The sequence below is a fragment of the Triticum urartu genome, chromosome 5, assembly GCF_003073215.2.
Source record: "Triticum urartu cultivar G1812 chromosome 5, Tu2.1, whole genome shotgun sequence".
Taxonomy (NCBI): Eukaryota; Viridiplantae; Streptophyta; class Magnoliopsida; order Poales; family Poaceae; genus Triticum; species Triticum urartu.
In genome coordinates, this window is record NC_053026.1 from 576,043,349 (window position 1) to 576,070,415 (window position 27,067).

Genomic DNA, 27,067 nt, shown 5'->3' on the forward strand with positions numbered 1-27,067 from the left:
CCTAACTTGCGACATATGCCTTCAATGCGATTATGCCTCTAAGTCGTGCCTCAACACGTGGGAGATATAGTCGCATCGAGGGTGTTACACACACACCCTACTTGCGAGTTGATGGTAAACTTGCAATTGTGGGCCACGAATAAACACACACACACACACATCCCCTAGTTACGAGTTGATGGTCAACTTGCAACTGGGGGCCACGAATAAACACACACACACACATACACACACACACATTCTAGTTGCGAGTCGATGGTCAACTTGCAACTGGGTGTCCTCAACAGAACACACACACCCTAGTTGCGAGTCGATGCTTGACATGCAATTGGGGGACCGTTGACAAAAAGACACACACACACACACACCCTAGTTGCGAGTTGATGGTCAACTTGCAACTGGGGACCCCTTGACAAAAAAACGCACACACACACACACCCCTAGTTGCGAGTTGATGGTCAACTTGCAACTAGGGTTCTCAAACAAACACACACCTTCTAGTTGCGAGTTGATGGTCGACATGCAACTGGGGGTTCTCAAACAAAAACACACCTCCTAGTTGCGAGTTGATGGTCGAGATGCAACCGGGGACCCTTGACAAAAAGACACACACACACCCCCTAGTTGTGAGTCGGTTATCGACATGCAACTAGTGACCCTCTACACACACACACACATCCTTAGTTGCGAGTCGATGAGCGGGTTGCAACTAGGGATCCTCAACAAACACACACCCCTCTAGTTGCGAGGGGACCCTCGGCACACACACACCCTAGTTGCGAGTCGATGGTCAACTTGCAACTAGGGGTCCTCAACAAACACACACCCCCTAGTTGCGAGTCGATGCTTGACATGCAACTGGAGACCCCGTGACAAAGATACACACACACACACATCCTTAGTTGCGAGTCGATGAGCGGGTTGCAACTGGTTATCAACTGTGAGTCGATGAGCGGGTTGCAACTGGTTATCAACTGCGAGTCGATTGTCGGCATGCAATTGGGGACCCTCGACAATTGACACCTAAATAGTCGCGAGTCGATAATTTACACCTAGATAGTTGCACCAAAATACCCAACTGCAAAAAACTAGTGGCGAAATGATGGTGAAAAAACTAGTGGCGAAACACTTACAAAAAAAATTCTAGTATAGAAAAAAAGAATAAAAGAACATAGTGACATAATAAAAATATCCAAAGCACACAAACAAGTCAGGTCGTCTTCTTCTTCAGATTTCGAAACAAATAGTGGCGAAACACTTACAAAAAAATAGTGGCGAAACACTCACAAAAAATTTATAGTATAGAAAAGAAAAGAAAAAAAGAACACAGAGACATAACAAAAATATCCAAAGCACACAGACAGGTCAGGTCGTCTTTTTCTTCAGATTTCGAAACAAATACAAACAGAAAAATGGAAGAACGATGGAGGGAACGGGAGAACACGAGGAGCGGAACAGGCGAAAGGAGAGTGACGACTCGGTGGTTGCTAACGTATCGATTTAATGTACTCCTGGGCTAGACTCCGTATATTCCAAAAAAGCCCATATCAAACAAAGGAGACGTCGGCCCAACAACAAAAAAACAATTCCTCTTCGCTGTAGGCCTCTCGGCCCGAGAAGACAATACAAGGATCGATAGCGATGCGGCAAACACTCGATCAAAATAAAGCAAACAGATTGGACAGCTGGACATTTAGATGTGAGATCATTAAAAAACATCTAGATGTGAATTAGTCATTTTGATCTTTTTTTCCCCTAGTTGTTGTATTCTTGGCCGTTGTAGTGTGTCGTAGCGAGAGAATATCACATGAAAACCAAATTTCGATGAAAACCATGTGGAAACAATATTTTGAAGTTTTGTAAAAATCTCAAAAATATACAGCATGTTAAGAGTGTGATGTTGTACTAACATGTCGAATTTCCTAGTTCAAACGCATTACGATTTACGAGGTATGAAAGAACAAAAAGCAGCATTCAACAGTGTCGAACGGTAAATATCACTACTCATTGCTGAATTTGTTATGTTCATGGCTTGTAAGTGGTATCGCGTTTTAACTTGGAATTCCACGTAGCGATAAAACATCACCCGCTTAAAAATGTTGTGTATTTCTTTAAAGAAAAATGAAACATTCAAACGTGATTTTCATGAAGCTTTCGTTCTGTCCGTCGGAGCATCGAACCAACAACGGAGGCGATTTGTTGCGGTAGGTCCGGTGCCTCCTGTGCTAGGGCCGGAGTTATCTCTTGCACTACCGCGTTCGTAGACAACTTTTCCTTTTTTCTTCTGTGGTGCCGCGGCGCGGCAGTTTACGTGACTCATTCATATGCGCCTACTGCCGCACGTATCCATATGCGCCACCTGTTCCCCCGACCGACCGACCGACCGATAAGGGTGAAGGGTTTGGCTTTCGTGTTTTCTCTCCTGTCCGTGCATTGCATGCGCGACGTTCAATTCACCCTGCTTTGATCGGCTTTCGGGGCATCTGTGCCGCTGGTTTTCCTTTGTTCGTATTTCGTCCGCGGTTGACCGGCCGTGCATGCGTTTGACGGGTATACTACATGGCGGCAGGAGACTGGCCATGCGAATGCGACAATGGATCAACGTGTGGTCGCTTGTCACATGTTGCTGAGGCGGAAAAATAAAATTTCACCTGGCTACTCCCGTACGTGCGTAGCCATGATCGCGCCCTACCGCATAGCCTTTTGACTTATGCGTCTTCGGGTATAGGCGAGTGAGTAACTACTGCTGCTGCTAACAGAGCTGACAAATGATCAATACTCCATCCATTTCAAAATATAGTGTGCCCGCGCTTTCCGAGGTTCAACTTTTACCATAAATTTAACCAACGAGACCAACTGTGGCGGGAGAAAAAATTATATAACTGAAAATTTCTTTCAAATACGAATTCACTGATATAATTTTTGCTCCCGCCGCAATCGGTCTTGATAGTTAAATTTACAATCAAAGTTGAAGCATGTGGATAGAGGAAGCATTACATTGTGGAATGGAGGGGTAGTACTACTCCAGCTGACATGCATGCTCCCAGTCCCGGCTGCATGTTCTTATCCCGAGTTACTAGCAGTGCCTTTTATCTTCTTTTTTTCCCCCTTCCTTTTTAGTGGACACTCTGAAAGACGTGTAAGCTGTAAGTGAATTTATACTCTCCTTTCTTTCTGTGTTCAAAAAAAAAATCTCCTTTCTTTCCAACCGATAAAGAAGAGAGTGTCCATTTTCAGGTAGGTTGGGAAAGTTTACTTCTTTTCTAGGTTGATGATTGTGAGCGTTGATTATTTTATATAGATGAACATAGAGTGTTTCATCTTTTTTTGAAAATTTTAAATATTTTTTCTAATTTTATGGAGTTTGGTAACCACAAGTGTCACATGGTATTTTAAAACATTTCTATATTTATTGAGCTTTTCCCCAAAAAATACCCAAAGAGCATCTTACATCTAATGATTATCAAGAAGAACAAAAGCCATTCCAATGGACATAAAACTGGACGCAAAACGACCAAATTTTTTTGCTGTATTGAAAATCATACTAGCCTTTCTTCTTCTTCTTCCAATTGTAAACCACGTTCTTAGAATAAAATTTGCACTGAACCAACAGTAAAAAAAGGAAAAAGACTTATGCAGATGCTCTTGTCATACCAGTCTTTAAAAGGCTGCAATAGCCACACACCGCGGGTGACGAGATTTAAATATCACTGAAGAAGCATCGTTTGAAGCATCACCCAAGTACTAGTACAAACTTGCAATCCATCACCACCGATCCAGAGAGTTGGAGAAATCGAACCATGCCACAAAACAAATGAAAGAATATGTCAAAGTCGATGCACCAATAGCCCACCAATTGTTCTCGTTTATAGACACATCAACTGTCAAGATCCAAAGAAAGCCAACAGATATGGCGACACAAACTCTTATAAGCCCTTCAGTGACACCGGATCAAACGCCACCGAGGTAGGGAGTGGCTGGGGATACTTTACTCTAACGCGCCCTCTCCGTGGCCACCTCATTGATATCAGCAGGTAAACAAAACCTAAGGAAAAGGAAAAACAAAACACACGGATCCCGACTCCTCTTCCCATTCCTCTTGCTGTCAACAAGGCCTCTGAATAGTGGAAAGGACGATGACTGAGGCAATGACAACTAGAGTTGGGAACATGGGCCACGCCTCATCGCAAATCCATGGTTACTCTTATTGGTCTGCCTTGGTAACAAATAAGCGATTCTCAGTTTTAAACAAATAAACAATTTTGTTGAGTTAGATATATACTTTCTTCGTCGTAAAATAAGTGACTCAACTTTATACTAGCTTTAGTACGAAATTAGTATAAAGTTGAGTCACTTATTTTGAAACAGAGGAAGTACTATTTTTCCTAAAAAAAGATTTTTTTAGGGACAAAATAGGATATACTACTGCTAGTATTAGTTTTTAGTCATGAATTTAGAAATACTAATTAAAAAAGTGTTATTTTTAGGGACAAAAAAGGATATACTAATGCTACACACACGGGACTTTACGGGCTAATCAAATATTAATGGATGTGATTTAGTTAAGTAGGACGGCCCGGACAGAGACCATGTGACATGCACGTTTGCATGTCATCGTGTGCCTTGTGGCCGAAATTTAAATTTAAACATTGCGAAAAAAATCTGAAAAAAAGCATGCATCTTCACAGCACATATTAAGATAACCTCTAAAAAATTCAGATCGAAATTCGAAACATACATCGAGAAATGAAAAAGAGAAATCTGTCATGAATAGTTCGCGAATAGTTCTCTGTAGACTATTCACATATGAGTTTCTCTTTTTCGTTTCTTGATGTATATTTTGAATTTTGATCTGAATTTTTTAGAGGTTATCTTAATATGTGCTGTAAAGATGCATGATTTTTTTCAGATTTTTTCGTAATGTTTAAATTTGAATTTCGGCCGCAAGGCACACGGTGACATGCAAACGTGCATGTCACCTGATCTCTGTCCGGACGGCCCACCACTTAAAATCAGGAGGGCAATTAAATTAGGCCAAGTTCTTCAGCCCGTGAAGTCCGTCGAAACCTCTCGTGAATCTAGTATTATCGGACAGAGGGAGTAGTACAGATCACTAAGAGCAAGTACAATAGTGGGCTTATAGTCCGAAATTGCATAGGAGCACTCGGCGACTACGCCCACCGGAATCCCTGCCATCCACTAGCATCGGGATTCTCACTCACTATATTAGCTGCTTCGTATTCACACATTTTCTCATTTAGTATTCCTTTGTCACTGGTTGGTATATAAGCTTAACAGTGCACGCGCTTTCTGCCCTGTCCAGATTTTCTGTCCCAATGGCCACTTGTTGTCCTCATCTGCCAACTTCCAACCACCCAACTGCAGTAAATGCGCACGGTCCTCTCTTCCTCCCAACGACCCATATGTGTCAACCTTGTTCGATGAAATTTGGTACGTGGAAGACGGACTATTGCTCGCGTGTATCTTCTAAATCCATTTCCGAGAAGCAAGACATAACTGATGATGGAGAAGAGGTCGATAGCTTGTCGTGCAAAAGGCTTAAACACACTCTAAGTCGGCTGTAGTCACAGGCATGCAAGCACTCTTTATGTATGAGCATTTGTCCTATGTATGGTGGAACTATGTATGAGAATAAAAATATCCAATTACCAAATGGTGTGGCAAATAATTTTTTCGGTTTTTCAGGAGTTGGTTTTTATGTGTTTGTTATTTTATATTATTTTTCACCACAAGTTTGGGACATTTTTTTGTTACTTTCGACTATATGTAAAGTTTTATCTGGTCACCTTAGTATACCATTGATAAAAAATGAAATTACACCCTCCATCACGGTTTAGAAGACGCGCTTAGAAATTCTCTAGGACCTAGGTGGTTATCTATTGGTTGTGAGATGGACTAAAAAATAGCATTCACACTACGCATGCATATAGAAATAGTATATATGAGTACTAATTAGCTACTAGAAATAAATGCAATGCGCCCTAAATCTTGTCTATTGTGGAAATGCACGCAAATTTAACTATGCCTTCTAAACTGTGACGGAGGAAGTATATATTATTCCCGTTTTTCAATCATTTTATTAAAATCGGCAATAAAACTTTTCGAGTTATGTGTCAGTATGGGTTGGAGTTTTTCAAAATAATTCTGCCATGTCCTGGGGTCGTCACATATTGATTAATGCTGCATGGCTTTAAATTCGATGCATTTACAAAGTAGCATGTGGACAGCAGCTGAATGCATGGTGCCACAAAAGTCTGCTGTTGTACAAAGAAATAGTGACTAGGAGTAATTGTGCCGGATTTTTTTGACAGCTCGTTTTTTAAAACATATAAATTAAAAAAATAACATGATGCATGGACAAGGCAACCTAAAAAAGTGTAAGTGAATAGTGAAGTTGATTAATACTCCCCCTTTCCAGTTTATAGGGCTTATCTCAAAATTTTAGTTTTTCCATTTCATAAGGCTCAATTTGGTAGTTTTCCATCACATGTTCAGATTTCAAGGTGCATTAAATCATTGCATGCAAGTACTAAGAGAAAATTGACCAATGCATGTAATTTATGCATGCATGCATTGCAATTAATGCATTGGTAAACATACTTTTTTGAGGAAAACAAGAGCATTAATTGGGTTCTTTTGCAAACTACAAAAAGTATTCCACCACTCATCATCTACCTTGGTTTGTGAGAATTTTGAATTAAGCCTTATAAACCGGAAAGGAGGGAGTACACAGCTAGACAGTAGTAAATGCAGCTTTTAATAGACTGACAAGGTAGATTCAAACAGTGCATTCAATTTTTTTAATTCATTGCAAATTAAAATCCGCAAGAAGTTTGCTTCATTTCAATGGACACGGGCCTGCTAGTAAAGCAACATATGTAGAGCAGAGGTGTTTCTGGGGTCATAGCTCTTTGCTCAAGAGGTTGCACTCATATGCTTGAGAAGGTCAGATCCAGTGCAAACATTCCAACAACGGGGTAAGAAGGTTAGCCAGAATAATTTAATCTAAACTATTTGGCAGTTGTCAATGTTTGGTTCGACTGCTTAGTTTGTTTTCGCTTTCAAGCATTGATTCGGTTTTTTTTCTGATAGCACAACAATGGCGAGTCGTTCTACTCTAGCAAATATCTTGAGGGTTGGTGAGGACTAGGAGATGTCTCCATGATGGGTGTTTGTGGACCTAGTTTAGTTCACACAAAGATATAATAAATGACTCGGAACAGGTAGCAACTGTTGTCTCATACGCCACCGGCCGTGTATTCACACCGAACAATCATTTACACCAAAGTGGCATGGATCCCAATAAAGCAGTGTGGTGGCTGAGATTTCAGAGGTGTGCGTCGCCGAGTGCTCTTAGTCCACTTCCGCTTATAGTCCGCTTACATAGCATTTTTGCCTATGTGCAGGAGAGAGATGTGAAAAAAATAAGGGAGTGGGCTCTCATGCAAGAGCCTAGTTATATGCGCATTCCTAGTAAATGCAATAAATGTGAAGAAAAAGATAGAGAGAAGAAATAAGAAAGTACTCCCTCCGTTTCTTTTTAGTCTGCATATAAGATTTGGTCAAAGTCAAACTTTATCAACTTTGACTAAGTTTATAGAAAAAATATCAAGATTCACAATATGAAATCAATATTGTTAGATGCATCATGAAATTAATTCTCATATCATATAGATTTAGTATTGTTGACTCTGACCAAATCTTATATGCAGACTAAAATATGGAGGGAGTACTAATACAATAGCCGACCTTATAACCCATATTATTGTATGAGTCCATATAGATGATGGCTATAGATGACATGGCGGTTTCTTATAGCCATCAGCTGGCTACATCATTAACCATGCTCTAAAACACCATTAGGCCTCTTTTGGTTTCTAGGATATGAATTTTATAGGAATAAAAAAATCATAGGAAGTGAGTTGACATGCATCTCAATTCCTATAAGAAAAGGATGTCATTTGGTGCATATGATAGAATTTTTTTCGTTGGGTCTAGATTAATGCTTCTTCTTTCGTCAGCGACAGTAACTCTGCAACTGGGGCGACCCGAGCGCAACCCTAACCGCCGCACAAGTCCCTCCCAGATCCAGCCCCTCCCTCGCCGCCGCCGGCAAGCGCCGCCGGGCAAAGGCCGCACGGCGTCGGCGGCGACGGGGCCTTCCTTTTCTTCCCTCTCGCAAGGTCTGGGCGGTGCGGGGGTGCTCGGCCAAGGAGAGGCGCGGTGCGCGCGGTGAGCAGGCAGTGGTGGGCGCGGCGCTCGCGGTGAGCAGGCGGTGGTATGCGCGGCGAGCTGGCGTCGGCGACGCGCGCGGTGCGCGGTGAGCAGGCGCCGGGGAGCCTGGCTGGCGCGGTGGGCGCGGCGCGGTGAACAAGCGGAGACGGCGAGCTGGCGTCAGTGGGCGCGGCGGGCGCAGCTGGCCGGAGCGGGCGCAGCGATGCGAGCCTAGGCGCGCCGCGTAAGTACGGGCGCGGGGGCGCGTTGCGGGAGGTCGGGGCAGGTCCTGCGTGGATCTGGCGCGTTCGTGCGCCCTGAGACGTTGCGGGTCTGTCGCGACCGAGCCCGATCTGGTCTATCCGTGGCCGGATCTCGCTGCCCGGGGCGCGCTGGTGGCGGCGGTGGGGTGGATTCGGCGGATGCTGGTGGGCCCTACCTCAAGCGTGTCCACGTCCATCTCCTTGGAGTAGCGGCGCCGTACAAGAGTCTATGGTGCAGACGAGGCTCTCAGGCACACCAGATCCAGTTCGGCTGGCCCTGTCCTTGCGCGCGGCGGTGCGAGGCTGTCAATCCAGATCGGTGTCCGTCCAGTCTGGCACACGGCGGTGCTGACCGACCAGCTCCGGCTCTAACTCGACTCTTTCTGTGCGCTGCGGTGCGGATTCTCGCCTAGTTCTGCGCACGAAGGCCGAGAATGGCCGGATCTGGCTTTAGCTCGCCCAGGCCTGTGTGCGGCGGGACGGCCCAGCCAGGTTGGCTCATATTCGCCGAGTTCTGCGTGCGGCGGTGGCAAGTCTGTTCCTGGTAGTGTGTGCATGACCCTTTTCTGCTCGGTGGTGCTGGCAGGACTCGGATCCATGATTGGTTAAAGACTCGGCTTCGGATAAAAATCCTGCACTGATCTGGTCAATGCCGACGGTAACGGCGTTTATGGACATCGTCTTCCTCCTTGGAGGTGCCGCCGTGAAGTTCGTTTTGCTCTTCATACCTCATGACTTGTGGTCTCCGGATGAAAACCTAAGATTTGGCTAGGCCAGATCGGGTGACAGTGTTGTTCTCGACTTCATTCCCTTTTTGGAGGCGTCACCTTGGAGGCATAGCGATGGTTTCCGATGTTGTTCATAGCTTGTTGGTGGAGCTTGGGTTTGTGCTGGTGTCGATTGTTTTCTTTCTTTTCTTTCTGCACTAGTCTTTTGCTGTGCTTTCCTCCTTGGAGGGTTCTTATAATGCTTCTTCTGATCAATGTATTTGGCAGCTCACCTGCCAACGTTCAAAAAAAAAACTCTGCAACTGCAAGCTTCCCTTCGATTGACTGAACTATCATCGCTGCTGCCTTCTATCCATCCGGCCTGATTGTTTGATTGGTTTTGGTAGCTTCTGCAGGATCAAATTGGCAATGCGACTCCACGGGGGAGGGCTGGAAGGCCCGGTGGTGGTGGCAATGCCCAGGGAAGAGGAGGGCCAGCCACGAAGCCTAGACGCAAGAGATTCAGGACTACCAATGATCTGCACACTGACCAGACTCGACAGGAGCAGGTCATCCCTGAAGATGTCGCTGAACAGGCTGAATGTGCAGGCAGAGTCCAGCAAGACCTCGGTCTCAACAAGGAGCCTGCCAATTTGAACAAGGCAGCCGGCGGCGACGAGGGCGGCGGCAGGGCTGCCGATTGCTCGGGAAGGGGCGGTGATAGTGCCGCCGACGGATCAGCACAAGCGGCACACAAAAGGGTACGGCTAGTTTCCCCTTTGTTTTGTTTATATATCGTCAGAAAAAGCTTCTCTTGTTCATCGCATCGTAGCATGATCCGTGCTGCCAGCCGATTAACTGAACTTTCATCGCCATTGCCTGCTGCAATGATTCATGTGTTTGGTATTCCTCTCACTAATCACCAGACTAAATCTCTGCCTGCTCCGGCCTGACTGTTTAACTCGTTTTGGTAGCTTCTGCACAATCAAATTGGCAATGTGACCCCTTGGGGGAGGAGTGGAAGGCGTGGTGGTGGCGGTGGCACTGCCGAGGGAAGACGAAGGCCAGCTTCCAAGCCTGGAGGCAAGGGGTTCAGGGATATTGGTGTGCAGACTGACCAACTCCCCAAAGGCGCCGATAGATGTGCAGTGGGTGAAAAGCCCGAAAGTGAAGCCATGATAGCGCCATTGCCTCAGAGGGTATGCATGACTTCGTGTTCTGTTCTTCACGCCCCCTTTTTTTACACTCGCACTGAGTTTTAAGTGTTCATTTATATTCACAGGCTGTTAACTGTTCTGCTACTGTCGAAAGAGAAAGCCCAGCTTCGAAGCCTAAACGAAATGACATCCCAGGAGCTATTACTGAAGGTGTTCAGACCATGACGATATCGCCGGTGCCAAAGAGGGTAATCTTTCCTAAATTTCCCGTGGCTGCTCATATCTCACTGGAACAACTTTCATAGGTCGTAATATATGTAGCAGAGCTGAACACCTTTCCTAATCTCTCAACTTTGACAACTCTGCTGGGAAGTTCTAGAAATAGTGCATTTTCTGGCATCAGAACTAACTTGCAATGTCTTTTCGCATAAAAATTCATCACCAAAATAGTTTTATCATATATTGCTCGGGGTGCATAGTTTTTCTGAGTTTGCCTCTCGTGTGCTGCTATGATTACTGATCTACCAATATCAGTTTATATGCTAGAGTTTAGCTGCCATGAATTAAGCTCCTAAATCCTAAATCTTAATTCAACTGTTGGATGCAGGTAGTATGTGACCCCCCAGAATATATAACTGGTAGGAAGTTAAGTAAATGTAGCCCTGGCAAGGTCTATGTTGGCAGACGAATAAATATGCCTGGTGGAGCATACGACGGTCGAAATGCACACGAGGTTCTCTTATCTACCTGCATTAAACGGACACCGAAATCTGTCCTTGACATTATAATCTTCTCTGTATTTCACTTCAATATACATTTGTTTGTGCATCAGTCGATGCAGAGGCTAGATGAGATCCTCTTTTATCTAAAAATAATCTTATCTTCATGTAGGTTGCACTTAAATTTGAGCAGCGGAAAAGCAGAGCAGGTTGCTATGACACCCCATTAGAGTGGAAAGTATATCAGTAAGAATTATACACAATCATCCCTTTTTTACATTTGTATAGTTTTCTGTGGAGGATGTCATGTTATCCTTTTTGTGAGCAGGACTCTCAACGGCTGTTATGGCATACCATCGGTACACTACATGGGTCGTCAAGGAGACTACCACACTCTTGTGAGTTTAACTTTCCGAGAGAAAAAAATTCACTCGGAAGTGCCTCTCAACTCATTATGCTATTTTCACTGAACAATCATTCTAAATTTCAGATAATGGATATGCTTGGTCCTAACCTCTGGGATGTTCGGGATTCACTGGAACAGAAGAGGTATACCATCCATCTTTTCACGCTCTCTGGTTGTTCTCCTTACTACTTGCTGAAAGTATGAACTCCCCTAACAGGATGCCATTTCAAATGGTTGCTCGTATTGCCGTTGATGCCATATCAATTTTTCAGAAGATTCACTCCAAAGGGTAATTTAAAGCCATTTGATGTTTTTGAGTTGCATTTCCCATAGTTTTTATTCACTGATGTTAGCACTTGCTGCTTTTTTCCCCCGGTGGTGTTAACACTTGCTGCTCCTGCTATTATTCCCAGCTTTGTACATGGTGATGTCAAACCTGAAAACTTTTTGCTCGGTCAGCCTGGATCTGCTCAAGAAAATAAGCTTTTTCTCATAAATTTTGGCTTAGGTATGCTATTACATAAGGTAGTTTCATCCATATATGAAGATATTCAGCTTGGTGTTCTCAAAACACTATGCCCTTTGCTCAGAGGAACTGGCTACTTGATAGAATGTTGATGCATTTTATGCCTCACTAACCTTTTTCGCATGGTTCTTCTGATACTAAAATTATGCAGCATCCAACTGGAAAAGAGGATCATTCAGCAAGCATGTTCAGTATGACCAGAGGCCAGACATATTTAGGTTTGTTCTTACTACTTTTTCTGTACATAATTACGGTACAAATTTGACTTTTTTCCTTTTCACGTTTCCCAGGGGAACAATTAGATATGCCAGCGTCCATGCCCATTTAGGCCGTACAGCTAGTAGGAGGGATGATCTGGAGTCACTAGCATACACCCTTTTGTTTTTGTTAAGAGGAAGCTTGCCATGGCAAGACTGTCAGGTAGTCTTCAATGTGCTCGACAAGTCAACAGAGTTTGATTATTATTTTCTACTTGCTCTCTTAAATGTACTTTTGTGTTGATTGGCTTATTATTGCAGGGAGATAACAAGAGCTTTCTTGTTTGTAAGAAGAAAATGGAGACTTCTCCAGAGGTGCTGTGTAGATCCTATCCAACTCCATTCAAACATTTTCTTGAGATGGTTACTACTATGAAATTTGATGAAGAGCCAAAGTACCAAAAACTTATTTCTCTCTTTGATGATTTGATCGAGAGACCTGCTTCAAGACCCATCAGAATCGATGGAGCTCTAGAGGTCTGTACTGCTTTAACCACAGCATGCTTCTATACTCGGTAGTTTAATTTGCGTGTATTATATTTGGCCATGCATCATTATAGGTTGGACATAAACGTGGAAGAATTGTCGGAACTCCTGAACAAGATGAAAAACCTATGAAAAAAGTTCGGTTGGGGAGCCCAGCAACTGAATGGATATCTGTTTATAATGCTAAGCCACCCATGAAGCAGCGGTAATTGTTTTTAAATATAAATAAATGGCATATTCTTCATTTTTAATGTTTGTTTGCTCAGGCATTATTTCTTTTATGAATTGTCATTCTGTTAGGAGCTAGGGTTCTGCCCGGTCTTGGCCGTAGGCAGTAGGGGAAGGAGGGGGCTGGGCGTGGCGATGAGCGGCCGCGCCGGCGGCTGGGCGCCGCCGCGGGAGAGGAGGATGGCGGCGGCAGCGCAAGAGGCAGGGGGCGGCTAGGGTTCCGGCTCCTCTGGGAGCAGGGCAATAGAGATAATCTTCTTATTGCTTAATTCCAAAAAAAGTCTTACAGCCTATATTTATAACCTAGATAACTTGCAGAAGAATTAACCTAAGATAACTTGCATAAGAATTAACCTAAGATAACTTGTGGGCTAAGATTGCCCGGTGGGCCTAGCTAAACCGGCCATAATACTTCTCCCCGCCTGCACAAACAGCTCGTCCTCGAGCTATAAGGTGGGGAAGCGCTTGCGGAACTCCTGGAGGCGATCAACCAGCGTCAAACACCTTCTCGACAGCTGGGGCGGCCAGGTCGGCGGCGACGGTGTCCTCCGGAATGTAGTCTGCAACCTCCAGGTAGAAGAGTCGCGGGCAGGCATGGCCGGGCGTGTAGGGCTCGTCGCAGTTGAAGCATAACCCTTGGCGATGATGCTCGAGCAGTTCGGCTGATGTGAGCCGGCGGAACTGCCGCGCCGCGGTTGCGACAAGGGTTGTCGCAGAAGCCTGCGCAGGCCGACCCTGCACGGAATCCGGCCCGGGTAGCAACCCGGCGGTCCGGGACGGTGATTCCTGCTGGATGGCCACCGCGCGGCGCTCGAACGCGCGGGCGTAGTACATGGCCGTCTGAAGGTCTTGTGGCCCCTTCATCTCGACGTCCACGCGGATGTGGTCGGGAAGGCCGCCGACGAAGAGCTCCGCCCGCTGTAAGGCCGTCACACCAGGCGCGTGGCATGCTAGTGCCTGGAAGCGGTCGGCGAAATCCTGCACCGTGGAGGTGAACGGTAGGCGGCCCAACTCGGCCAAGTGGCTCCCGCGTACCGATGGTCCGAATCGAAGAAGACATAGCTCGCGGAAGCGATCCCACGGTGGCATGCCGCCCTCGTCCTGCTCGAGGGCGTAGTACCATGTCTGGGCGGAGATGGTAGGAAGCCAGCCAAGTGCGCTCTGACGCAGGCGTGCGCTGTCCACGAAAGAACTGGTCACACTGGTTGAGCCAGTTAAGCGGGTCGTCTGAACCGTCGTACATGGCGAAGTTGATCTTTGCGAACCGGGGCGGCTGCTGGTGTGGCGCGCCCTGGCCCACTGCGTCGGTGGTACGGAGAGCTGATGACGGAGCTCGGTCCTGGGTGGAAGGGCCGGCGTAGTCCCCTGTGGCTCCCGACGCCTCGGGCTGCAACTGGAACCCTGACGGCGGCCGGGCCTCCGTGGAAGCTGACGGCGGCCCGTGGAGCCAGCCAGGAAGTGGAGATGGTGACGAAGGGAAACGGACCTCCTGGATCGGAAGGCCGCTCGGCGAGGACCGGCCCAGGCTAGGGTTGGGCGGGGGCGGTGGTGGAACCTGCACCGTTGCCGCCGGGAGGGATGGCGCGGTGAGGGACGGCGCGGGCGGCGGGGCCCAGGTTGGCCACTGCGGTCCCTGGGTGGTGGCAGGCGGCGCGGTTGGCGCCGCGAACGGCGTCGGCCACTGCGGCCAAGGCGGCGTCGAAGCCGCCGGTGGGGAAAGCGCCGGGTAGCCGCCGGTACTGAGTACCATGGCAGCGCCTGCTGGCCCGCGGACGCGGCCGGATGAAGCAGTGGAGGCGGCCCGTACGGGCCCGCCAAGTAGAGGCGGATGCCCTGGACCGCGACGACCAGGTCGTTGAGCACGCCGGCCATGGCCTCCGGTGTGAACTGCGGCGGCGCTGGGGGAGGCGACGGCGGTGGTTGCTAGAGGGGGGTTTGTGGCTGGCCCTGGCCCGGCGTGGTGCCGGGTGCGGGGGAGATTGGCGCCGATAGGGAGGCCGTGGTGCCCGGCGACGCAGCGGCGGCGTTGGTGGAATTGGTGGCAGCGGCGGTGGGGAGGCGTTGAGCAGCGGCGGCTGCGGTGGTGGCGGGTTTGGAGGCGGTGAAGACATGGTCGAAACCCGGGTACCTGATACCAAGGTGTTAGGAGCTAGGGTTCTGCCCGGTCTTGGCCATAGGCAGTAGGGGGAGGAGGGGGCTGGGCCTGGCGATGAGCGGCCGCGCCGGCGGCTGGGCGCCGTCGCGGGAGAGGAGGATGGCGGCGGCAGCGCAAGAGGCAGGGGGCGGCTAGGGTTCCGGCTCCTCTGGGAGCCGGGCAATAGAGATAATCTTCTTATTGCTTAATTCCAAAAAGAGTCTTACAGCCTATATTTATAACCTAGATAACTTGCAGAAGAATTGACCTAAGATAACTTGCATAAGAATTAACCTAAGATAACTTGTGGGCTAAGATTGCCCGGTGGGCCTAGCTAAACCGGCCATAATACTTCTCCCCGCCTGCACAAACAGCTCGTCCTCGAGCTATAAGGTGGGGAAGCGCCATGAGATCCTGGCCACTTGCCGCCTCCTCCCCTACTTGCTTCGTAGGCACATTATCATCATAGGTTCTTCATACCTGAGATCAATGATAAGATGACTTTAACCGTTAGGTGGCCCAGTTACTGTCTTGTAATGATTTTGGCTGAAAACATAAATTGCCTTATGATGATGATCGATGTTGTGAACTTATGATTCCTCTTAGTGTGAACTCCACTTTTTTTTAAATGTCATCTGCAGTAATGAACTAATGACGACTTTCATTGTACCTGATATCCTGGTGAAAGCAGCTATCCGAAACAATATGATTATGCTTTTCAGTAATTAAACTGTTAGGGCTGCTTTCCACTAGTGAGGCTGGCTTGGTTTAGTCCCACCTCACTTACGGGAGGAGGCCATGACCAACTTATAAGGGAGAGTATCCCTCCTCCTTTCAGTCCGGACTTTTGGGATGGAGTGGGCTCTCCGCTGAATGTTGGCCCATATGCGCATAAACGTCCAGAACGTAAGTAGAGTGTGGGCTAGATCGAGTTGGACGCTAACATCTGGTATCAGAGCCAGTATCGTCATGCCTTCCTGAGGGGCTTCTCAGGGGATGGGATGTTAGGGCTGTTGTCCATTAGTGGAGGCTGGCTTGGTTTAGTCCCACCTCGCTTACGGGAGGAGGCCATGACCAACTTATAAAGGAGAGTATCCCTCCTCTTTCAGTCCGGGCTTTTGGGATGGAGTGGGCTCTCCGCTGAATGTTGGCCCATGTGCGCATAAACGTCCAGAACGTAAGTAGAGTGTGGGCTAGATCGAGTTGGACGCTAACATCTGGTATCAGAGCCAGCATCGCCATGCCTTCCTGAGGGGCTTCTCAGGGGGATGGGATGTTAGGGCTGCTGTCCACTAGTGGAGGCTGGCTTGGTTTAGTCCCACCTTGCTTAGGGGAGGAGGCCATGACCAACTTATAAAGGAGAGTATCCCTCCTCCTTTCAGTCCGGGCTTTTGGGATGAAGTGGGCTCTCCGCTGAATGTTGACCCATGTGCACATAAACGACCAGAATGTAAGTAGAGTATGGGCTAGATCGAGTTGGACGCTAACATGTACGGACAAGATTCACTGACTTTGTATGTCTGCAGTGTGTACGGAGTTCCTGTGATTGTATCAAAATCAATTTAGAAGTATATATCATGGAAAGAAAGTGGTCAACGGTCCTCCTATATGAAATAGCAAGGATGTACACAGTAGACAGGCTGTTGATAAAATTTGTTTAATCACCATACGGTCACGTCATATGAAAATACTTTAAAACAGAAAACTGGTACAGTGTTTGCTCACCGCTAGTTTAAAGAACAGTGACCAATGACAAATCAATATTGACATGTCCAGGACACAGTTACGAATTGTGTCCCAACAATGCTGTGCGACCTCCACGCACAAATTCTGAATTTCTTCTCAAACACGCACCTAAGTGTGTATCTTTTGTATCATAAGGGTAAACAGAAGAGAATTGTACAGCTACCCTACACGCAAAAGCAAATTCTGAATTTCTAACGACCCCTACATAACCTTTGCGTACAGGATGTTCTACTAAATGCTTGTTTCAAGATAACTGTTCTTTTCGGAAGGCATTGACTGCACGTACGACAAAATGCGGTATAAAATTGGTATAACCATAATCTCCTCCGCTCTGATCCCACATAAGCCGTGTGATAAAACGCCGCTGTGATGTACTGGATTAACACAATACTGCCAATCTGCCACACGTACAGAGGCATTCTATTCGACAATATAATCTTCACGAAGGGGGCAGTTAAAGCACATGACAATAGGCCAGTAAGAACAGCAGTTATCAGCAGAGAGCAGCTATTTACAAACCTTTGGACATTACAACCAATGAGCTTCCATTGATTGTTCCAGCTATTGCTGTTATGTAATAGTCATTCCCCCACTGCTCTATAATCCAATTCTACGCATAAGGTTAGAAACATGATAGTGTCAGGATTTTGGATCCCTAAAAAATGCAAACTAGAGAAGACAAAGATAGTCGCACACCTCAGGAAGGAAAATATGTGAAAACTTGTAAACTTGAGAATGAAGGCCGGTCACAGCATCCATGATGAGAGCACAATGATTTGCTGAAGAAGAAGCTACACAGCTAACTGAAAAGCCATCCCCTTTATCTTTTTCTATATGATGATCCAGCCTTGAATCATCTACATTGTAGTGGTATCTAAAATGACAGGATATATATATTTACAGTTCCATTACTTAATACAATATTTTATTTAGGAAGGTTATAAACATTGATCAATAACTACTGAAATAGGCAGGCTTCATATCTTTCAAATTCTAGAACAAGCAAGCGAGTGTAGCCATACAAACAGGAGCTTCTTAAGCTTAGATCAAAATAAACGGAAACGAAAACCTTTCATACCTGACAACTAGCATGGATGGTTTAATTACTGAAAAGCATAATCATATTGTTTCGGATAGCTGCTTTCACCAGGATATCAGGTACAATGAAAGTCATCATTAGTTCATTACTGCAGATGACATTTAAAAAAAAGTGGAGTTCACACTAAGAGGAATTGTAAGTTCACAACATCGATCATCATCATAAGGCAGTTTATGTTTTCAGCCAAAATCATTACAAGACAGTAACTGGGCCACCTAACGGTTAAAGTCATCTTATCATTGATCTCAGGTATGAAGAACCTATGATGATAATGTGCCTACGAAGCAAGTAGGGGAGGGGGCGGCAAGTGGCCAGGATCTCATGGCACTTGAAGAACTATGAACGGACCACTTGTAAAGGGCAAGGAATGTGTTATGGCCGGTTTAGCTAGGCCCACCGGCCAGATGTTAGCGTCCAACTCGATCTAGCCCACACTCTACTTACGTTCTGGACGTTTATACACACATGGGCCAACATTCAGCGGAGAGCCCACTCCATCCCAAAAGCCCGGACTGAAAGGAGGAGGGATACTCTCCCTTATAAGTTGGTCATGGCCTCCTCCCGTAAGCGAGGTGGGACTAAATCAAGCCAGCCTCCACTAGTGGACAGCAGCCCTAACATCCCATCCCCCTGAGAAGCCCCTCAGGAAGGCATGGCGATGTTGGCTCTGATACCAGATGTTAGCGTCCAACTCGATCTAGCCCACACTCTACTTACGTTCTAAACGTTTATACGCACATGGGCCAACATTCAGCGGAGAGCCCACTCCATCCCAAAAGCCCGGACTGAAAGGAGGAGGGATACTCTCCCTTATAAGTTGGTCATGGCCTCCTCCCGTAAGCGAGGTGGGACTAAACCAAGCCAGCCTCCACTAGTGTACAACAGCCCTAACATCCCATCCCCCTGAGAAGCCCCTCAGGAAGGCATGGCGGTGTTGGAAATATGCCCTAGAGGCAATAATAAATTGGTTATTATTATATTTCTTGTTCATGATAATCGTTTATTATCCATGCTAGAATTGTATTGATAGGAAACTCAGATACATGTGTGGATACATAGACAACACCATGTCCCTAGTAAGCCTCTAGTTGACTAGCTCGTTGATCAATAGATGGTTATGGTTTCCTGACCATGGACATTGGATGTCGTTGATAACGGGATCACATCATTAGGAGAATGATGTGATGGACAAGACCCAATCCTAAGCCTAGCACAAAGATCGTGTAGTTCGTATGCTAAAGCTTTTCTAATGTCAAGTATCATTTCCTTAGAACATGAGATTGTGCAACTCCCGGATACCGTAGGGGTGCTTTGGGTGTGCCAAACGTCACAACGTAACTGGGTGGCTATAAAGGTTCACTACAGGTATCTCCGAAAGTGTCTGTTGGGTTGGCACGAATCGAGACTGGGATTTGTCACTCCGTGTAAACGGAGAGGTATCTCTGGGCCCACTCGGTAGGACATCATCATAATGTGCACAATGTGACCAAGGAGTTGATCACGGGATGATGTGTTACGGAACGAGTAAAGAGACTTGCCGGTAACGAGATTGAACAAGGTATCGGGATACCGACGATCGAATCTCAGGCAAGTATCGTACCGCTAGACAAAGGGAATTATATACGGGATTGTTTAAGTCCTTGACATCGTGGTTCAACCGATGAGATCATCGTGGAGCATGTGGGAGCCAACATGGGTATCCAGATCCCGCTGTTGGTTATTGACCGGAGAGTTGTCTCGGCCATGTCTGCATGACTCACGAACCCGTAGGGTCTACACACTTAAGGTTCGATGATGCTAGGATTATAGGGAAAGTATGTATGCGGTTACCGAATGTTGTTCGGAGTCCCGGATGAGATCCCGGACGTCACGAGGAGTTCCGGAATGGTTCGGAGGTAAAGATTAATATATAGGAAGTATGGTTTTGGCCACCGGAAGTGTTCTGGGCATCACCGGAGGGGTCCGGGGGTCCACCAGGTGGGGCCACCAGCCCCGGAGGCCTACATGGGCCAATAGTGGAAAGGGACCAGCACCTAAGTGGGCCGGGGCGCCTCCCCACCAAGGCCCATGCGCCTAAGGGGAAGAGGGGGCAAACCCTAAGGGCAGATGGGCCCTAAGGCCCATGCCTGGTGCGCCTCCCTCTTCCCCTCCACTTGGCCGCCACCCCAGATGGGATCTGGGGGCTGCCGCCACCCCTAGGGAGGGAACCCTAGGTGGAGGCGCAGCCCCTCCCCTTCCCCTATATATACTTGAGGTTTGGGGCTGCCCAACACATGTGATTCAATCTCCCTATTGGCGCAGCCCTACCCCTCTCCCTCATCGTCTCTCGTAGTGCTTGGCGAAGCCCTGCTGGAGTCCTGCGCTCCTCCACCACCACCACGCCGTCGTGCTGCTGCTGGACAGAGTCTTCCCCAACCTCTCCTTCTTCGCTTGCTGGATCAAGGTGTAGGAGACGTCACCGGGCTGTACGTGTGTTGAACACGGAGGTGTCGTCCGTTCGGCACTAGGATCATCGGTGATTTGGATCACGACGAGTACGACTCCATCAACCCCGTTCACTTGAACGCTTCCACTTAGCGATCTACAAGGGTATGTAGATGCACTCTCCTTCCCCTCGTTGCTAGATTACTCCATAGATTGATCTTGGTGATGCGTAGAAAATTTTGAATTTCTGCTACGTTCCCCAACATGGCGATGCTGGCTCTGATACCAAATGTTAGCGTCCAACTCGATCTAGCCCACACTCTACTTACGTTCTGGACGTTTATGCGCACATGGGCCAACATTCAGCGGAGAGCCCACTCCATCCCAAAAGCCCGGACTGAAAGGAGGAGGGATACTCTCCCTTATAAGTTGGTCATGGCCTCCTCCCAGCGAGGTGGGACTAAACCAAGCCAGGCTCCACTAGTGGACAGCAGCCCTAACATCCCATCCCCCTGAGAAGCCCCTCAGGAAGGCATGGCGATGCTGACTCTGATACCAGATGTTAGCGTCCAACTCGATCTAACCCACACTCTACTTACGTTCTCGACGTTTATGCGCACATGGGCCAACATTCAGCGGAGAGCCCACTCCATCCCAAAAGCCCGGACTGAAAGGAGGAGGGATACTCTCCCTTATAAGTTGGTCATGGCCTCCTCCCAGCGAGGTGGGACTAAACCAAGCCAGGCTCCACTAGTGGACAGCAGCCCTAACATCCCATCCCCCTGAGAAGCCCCTCAGGAAGGCATGGCGATGCTGACTCTGATACCAGATGTTAGCGTCCAACTCGATCTAACCCACACTCTACTTACGTTCTCGACGTTTATGCGCACATGGGCCAACATTCAGCGGAGAGCCCACTCCATCCCAAAAGCCCGGACTGAAAGGAGGAGGGATACTCTCCCTTATAAGTTGGTCATGGCCTTCTCCCGTAAGCGAGGTGGGACTAAACCAAGCCAGCCTCCACTAGTGAACAGCAGCCCTAACAGTACATGTGGATTAGTAAAAAGTGGAAAGAAGGTTTTCATGTAACATCTATGGGCACTGCTGGGAGTCGTTGGGGTGTTGTCATGTCGAGGAATGCAGGATACTCCTACCAGGTTAAAACACTCTGCCTGCACTCCTTTGCGATAAATCATTTTCATGAATTTGGTGGTTCCTCATGTTATAGTTTCATCCGCGATGAATTAATGCGATCAATGTGGCATTGCCGCATGGCAAGTGGCAAAACTGAATCTATCTTGCACCTTGCAGGTTGTTGAGTTAGATTTCCTGTATCCAAGTAAAGGACTCCATCGGCAGTATGACGCCGGTTACAGAATAACCTCATGTGCAGCAACGCCTGACCAGGCCGCTTTTATCATGAGCAGGGCCAAGAAGCCCAAGAAGAAACCGATGGACGAAACACTTCTAACTTCTGCTTTCCCTTGCAAGGCTATAAAGGTACCCCTGCATACTTTGCTAGCTCTGAATTGGTCTCCAAATCTGATGACCTGTTCACTTTTTTTATATATAAAGGGGATAACCCGGCCTCTGCATCCATATGATGCACACTATTATCTTTACTAAAAGATGTCAAATATTCAAAAGAGCCCCACAAGACCAAAAATACTAAAATACAAGAACATAATCGGTCAGAAAAAAGATTACATGACTCAGTCACATAACCAGCCAAACCGGTTGAATAAGCCCCGTGCTAGTGTCTCAAACGGCTGCACCCAAAAGTCATATGCCCGGGAGCGCGTCCACACACTAAAGTAATGACAAAGTACGGATCAACGTGGTGACCCTGTAGATAATCTGCAAAAAATCAGGAGCAATTGATTGTGTTAAAAATAGTCATTCTGGCAAGTTCAAATTATCCATAATAAGGCACAAACTCACGCTCAGATTTGTCCCTTAAGATTTTTGTGAATACCAACCAGCCAATTCCCAAACAAAATTGTGGTACTTGTTGGTGGGGGCAAGTTACATGGTGCAAGCACCGCACGTCAGATCAAAGGGGCAAACGGGCAAGAGAGAAAATGATGGTAAATTGTTTCCTCTTGATCACAAAAACAAGAAACAAGATTTTTGACATCTCTATCAGTTTTTGTTTGCCAAATTATCTTTAGCGAGAATCACTTCCTTTGTAGAAACCACGTGGACACTTTAGTTTTAATTGAACTTTGGTCTTCCAGATGTGATTCCGCGGAAAACAGGCTTGATAAAGGTCCGCATACATAGACTTAAAGGTGAATACACCACTAGTATTTAACTTCTATCTAAATATATCAAACGTTTGTGTTGGATTGACCGATTTCAATTTACGCACCAAATGGAGCCAGGCGGACATTTGTCACCAATTTACAAAGTTTGGTGCCAATCCAAGCACATTTAAGCCTCGAGTCACCAGCTTAACACTGTCTAGGCAGATGCAACAAATCTGGACACTCAAATCAAATGATAACGGACTTCAATATACTTGGACCTTGAATGAAAGCTCGCATTTTTACTCTCAAGTGGATGATGTTTTGTTGTCACAAAACAATACATACTTGTTTTGCCCCAATCGTTTTATAGCTCTGTTGCTACAATAAATTCAGCTTCAGTTGTATTCAATGCCACACTCTTTGGCAACCTGCTTTGCCATGACACCATTCCCCCTCATAGGTAACCTGCTTTGCCTTTCATAAGGAACCCCTTCGACGGTTCCATGTAGATTTCTTCCTCCAACCTACCATTAGAGTAATCCTTAGCACCAAGACAATGAGATTCTCCGCTGACCAAATCCTCCAACCAGCTAACGATATCAGAGAACTCAAAATAAGGAACGAGCTCACCAAATTTGGTGCCAATACAAGTACATTTGAACCTTCAATACCATATTGAACACCGTCTATTCAGATGCAGCAAATCTGTACGGAACCTCTTTCCTTCTTATTCTTCTCTCTTGCGGGTTGTGTTATTGTTGTGTACTCCCTCTCACTCTTGCAGTGGCAGCCACCACCAGCTGGGTGGTGTGACTAGAATTTTTTTCTTTTTTTCACTTCACTAGGAAGCACTCACAACGATTGAATACAACAAAGATCAATGGTTCATGTATGTTGGACTTATGGGCTGACATTGGGTTGCCGACATACCTTGACACGAGGGATTTAACCCAACACGAGAAAACGAAAGAGTACCCACCTTGCAACCAAATAAATTGCCTATACTTAGGTTGTGTCTTCTTATTTTACAATACATGCGTGGACCTCACTTATGAACGCCAATATTTCAGGAGCAACGGGCAAAGAACATCTACGTCGCCTCGATCTGCCACGGGCGAACTGCGTGTTGATGGCTGCGGTGAACCTCCAAGGCAAATTTGCTTGAGTTACAACGCTACTGAGCTTCTTGGAGTACCCTGTTCTAGTTTGTAAAGAATCGTGGTTAATTTGGTTGGCAAGAAAGCGTGCACCTGAAATGCAACAACAGTTCTTTTTCCAGTAAGAAAGAGCAACAGTGGCCTTGGCTGTCTCTTGCCACGGCATCTAACCAACGACGGAGTGAGCATCTTGTAGAGTAATAAGGGCATGTACAATGGTGGCATATGGTTACATATGCCCTATGATAAAAAATAATTTGAGGCATTTACATCTATTTTTTTTCCCAATGCAAGCTACCATTAGTAGGCATCATTAAAAAATAGAAAATAAAGACTTTAGTACATATGCATCTCTACTTTTTACTCTAACCTTTTCAGCTTTTGTCACCGGACCACACTTTTTCTCTTCAAGCACCCGCCTCCTGAAGAGGATCCCGCTTCCCTATCCGAACCTACTTTACGTCATATCCAATCCTACATGGCATGTGAGACATCACCTTGAGGCTATGCATTGTACATGCCCTAATGGCCTTGGCCTTGGTTGTCTGTCTGCAACAGGGGCTTGTGTAATTGTGTTGCATTGACAGTCTGGCACGGTTATATGTGTCCCCAGTCTATGTGCCACGCTTGGCAGATGATATCCCTCGGTTAGTTTAGTTGGATTTCTCTTGAGAGAGAGAACCTGCTCCTTTAGTTGCTGCTTTCTTTTTCAATAATTGTTTGTTTAGCTGCTGTTATTTTTTCCAAAAAAATAAATTGTTTAGCTTTTTTTAGCAAAAATGTTCGCTTAGGGCATACCGGCAAATTCCCTCCCGCATCCACCTGCAGATAGGGGGACCAGTCCACGGACACGGATGTCGGAGCCGACCATCCGGTGTTATCTTGTATATGTCTGCCAGTAAAGGGTAATTTGAAATTTAAATAAAGTCTGATACATAGCGCGCATCGGATCACACCAGAGCCGGGTTGTATGCCCGATCACAACCAAAAATAGGCAAGTATGCTTAGTTTCTACATGCCTGATCACAAAAAAATATCAGTCCGGCAGTCCGTGATAAAAAAAATAGATTTTCTGCATTGCCGAACTGGCAATTCAAACCTCTGTGCTCAAGGTGCTATTGTCGCCGTGTAGGTAGCCTCCTCCTCATCCTCCTCCTCCGTCGCCTCCAACTCATTTTTCTACCGCTGCAACATCTTCTAGCAGACGACTTGCACAATCATTCTAGTGTCAGCATCCAAAGATTCCAAATTCAAGGACAACATTTTGGTGTTTTCCGCATCGGTTGTGATCTTCACCTTCTTTTCTTCAAGCATCGCCTTCTCTTCGAAATTATGCGTTAAAAAATATGCTCATGATGTTTTACAAAAGTATTTATAGAAATGTAAAAAATGTTAACATTTCAAAAAAAAAAGGTTTCATGTCATTCAAAAAAAAGTTTCATTGTGTATTTGGAAAAGGTTAACATGTATTCATAAAAATGTTCAAAAACATGTGGCCGGAAACATGCTAAACATGTATTTGAAAAATGTTGAACATGTACAAAAATTGTTTCAGATGTATACAAAGAATGTACAATTGGTTGAAAAATTAGACATAAAGACATATATTTGAAACAAATATTACTAATTTATTCAAAATATGTTAAACATGTAAAAAATATGTTCCTAATGTATACGAAAATGTACAATGTGTGTGAAAAAGGTAAACATGTGCCGAAAACAAGAAACGGGGAAAATAAAAGGGAACAAGGAAAAAACTAAAAACCAAATAGAATTGTAAAAACACAAAATATTTTTAGAAAACCATTGTAAATTGACGCACAAAACCATTGAATCAACATAAAAAACAAAGAAAAAGATAAAAAAAAAGGAGCACCGGATCTCTGGTGCATCCCTACAGGAGCACCGACGCCATGATCGCCACCGGTCACGGTCATTGTTGATCCCTATAAAAAATGCTCTCGATGTATATGCAAAATGTACATTGTGTACAAGCAATGTGGACATGTGTTTTATAAAAACTAAAAAATAGAACCCAAAGAAAGACGAACAAAGAAAACCCAAGAAAGAAAGAAGTGAAATAAAAAATGAAAAGGCGCTGCAAACAATGAAAAACTGATAAGAAAACCACAAAGATAAAAAAACTCGCGACCGCAACCACATTACTGGGTCGGTCGCGTAGGGCCACGTAATAGGTGTGCCGGAGCCACATCTCTCAAACGAGCGAGAAGTAGCTCTGTTGATATAATAGTGCCATTTTCTATTTGGCGCCTTCAGCGGCTGGGCTTGGCCCCTTTACATTATTATTTTGTTTCTTCAAACTTTAAAAAACGGTCCTCACGTTCAGAACTAACTGCAATAACCACCTCGGATGGATCAACTTACATGGCTAGCTTGTAGTTTTTCCTTCTTTGTTGTATGTCACCTTGCAACACAAAAAAGAGGACCCTTGTTTTTCTTTGTTCTTTTGGCCGGTTTTTCTTTGGCTTCTACATGGTTTCTATTTTCTTTTTAATTTTTATTTATCCTTCTTTTGCCAGTTTCTTTTTTTACCCAAAATCTAAAAAATGGTCGCGCGCTAACTGGAGAGAACGAGCGGCCGGTCTTTTTTACCATGCATGAGTTGTATTTTTGTCTGTTAGTGCATGTCGTTATCAGTATTTAATGTGTTCACATTGGTTAGTCCAATTTAAAAGAAACAGCTTCACGTACAATTATTTTGGTTTTCTGAATTTTTAAAAAGCCATATCTTTCAAACCGTGTGCCGGAATTCAGATCCGCCTTCACTGTTGAATTCTTTGCGACGAGATCTTTGAAACTAGATCCCCCATAAGTATGTTTCGACGAAATTTTTTTGATGCCAACTTTGACGCTATATTGTGCAACTTCAGTACTGCTTTGTGCAAGTTTAGTACTGCATGGTGCAATTTTTTTCAAACCCAGTTTTTTGGAGCTGCATCCACAGTAGTTGTAGTTGCACACATAGTAGTCCTAGTTGGCCCATGCATGGCCATAGAGTTGCACAATCTGGTCCGCATAGTCGCATATGAATTGTCATAGCTTGTAATGTAGTCTAGTTGCACACACATTGATGTTTAGTTGGCTTGTAACGTAGTCTAGTTGCACACATATTGATGTTTAGTTGACAGGAATACTAATTGCACACACATATGCTTAGTTGGCTTGTAATATAGTCCAGTTGCACACACACTGATGTTTAGTTGGCAGGACACTAGTTGCACACGCATTGATATTTAGTTGGCAGGACTAGTTA

The 27,067-nt window shown here is 45.8% G+C and overlaps 1 protein-coding gene across 1 annotated transcript; it reads left to right on the forward strand.

Annotated features, from left to right (window-relative positions):
- The first annotated feature begins 8,932 nt into the window (after positions 1 to 8,932).
- Positions 8,933 to 22,205, forward strand: LOC125507424 (casein kinase 1-like protein HD16). Its single transcript, XM_048672002.1, has 18 exons — positions 8,933 to 9,031; positions 9,622 to 9,966; positions 10,180 to 10,418; positions 10,517 to 10,610; positions 10,970 to 11,095; positions 11,254 to 11,327; positions 11,410 to 11,479; positions 11,572 to 11,685; positions 11,947 to 11,995; positions 12,165 to 12,231; positions 12,304 to 12,433; positions 12,532 to 12,747; positions 12,831 to 12,961; positions 15,760 to 15,839; positions 18,015 to 18,022; positions 21,434 to 21,544; positions 21,699 to 21,887; positions 22,017 to 22,205. The coding sequence occupies exons 1-18, from the start codon at positions 8,933 to 8,935 to the stop codon at positions 22,203 to 22,205; spliced, it is 2,331 nt and encodes a 776-aa protein (XP_048527959.1).
- The last annotated feature ends 4,862 nt before the right edge of the window (positions 22,206 to 27,067 follow it).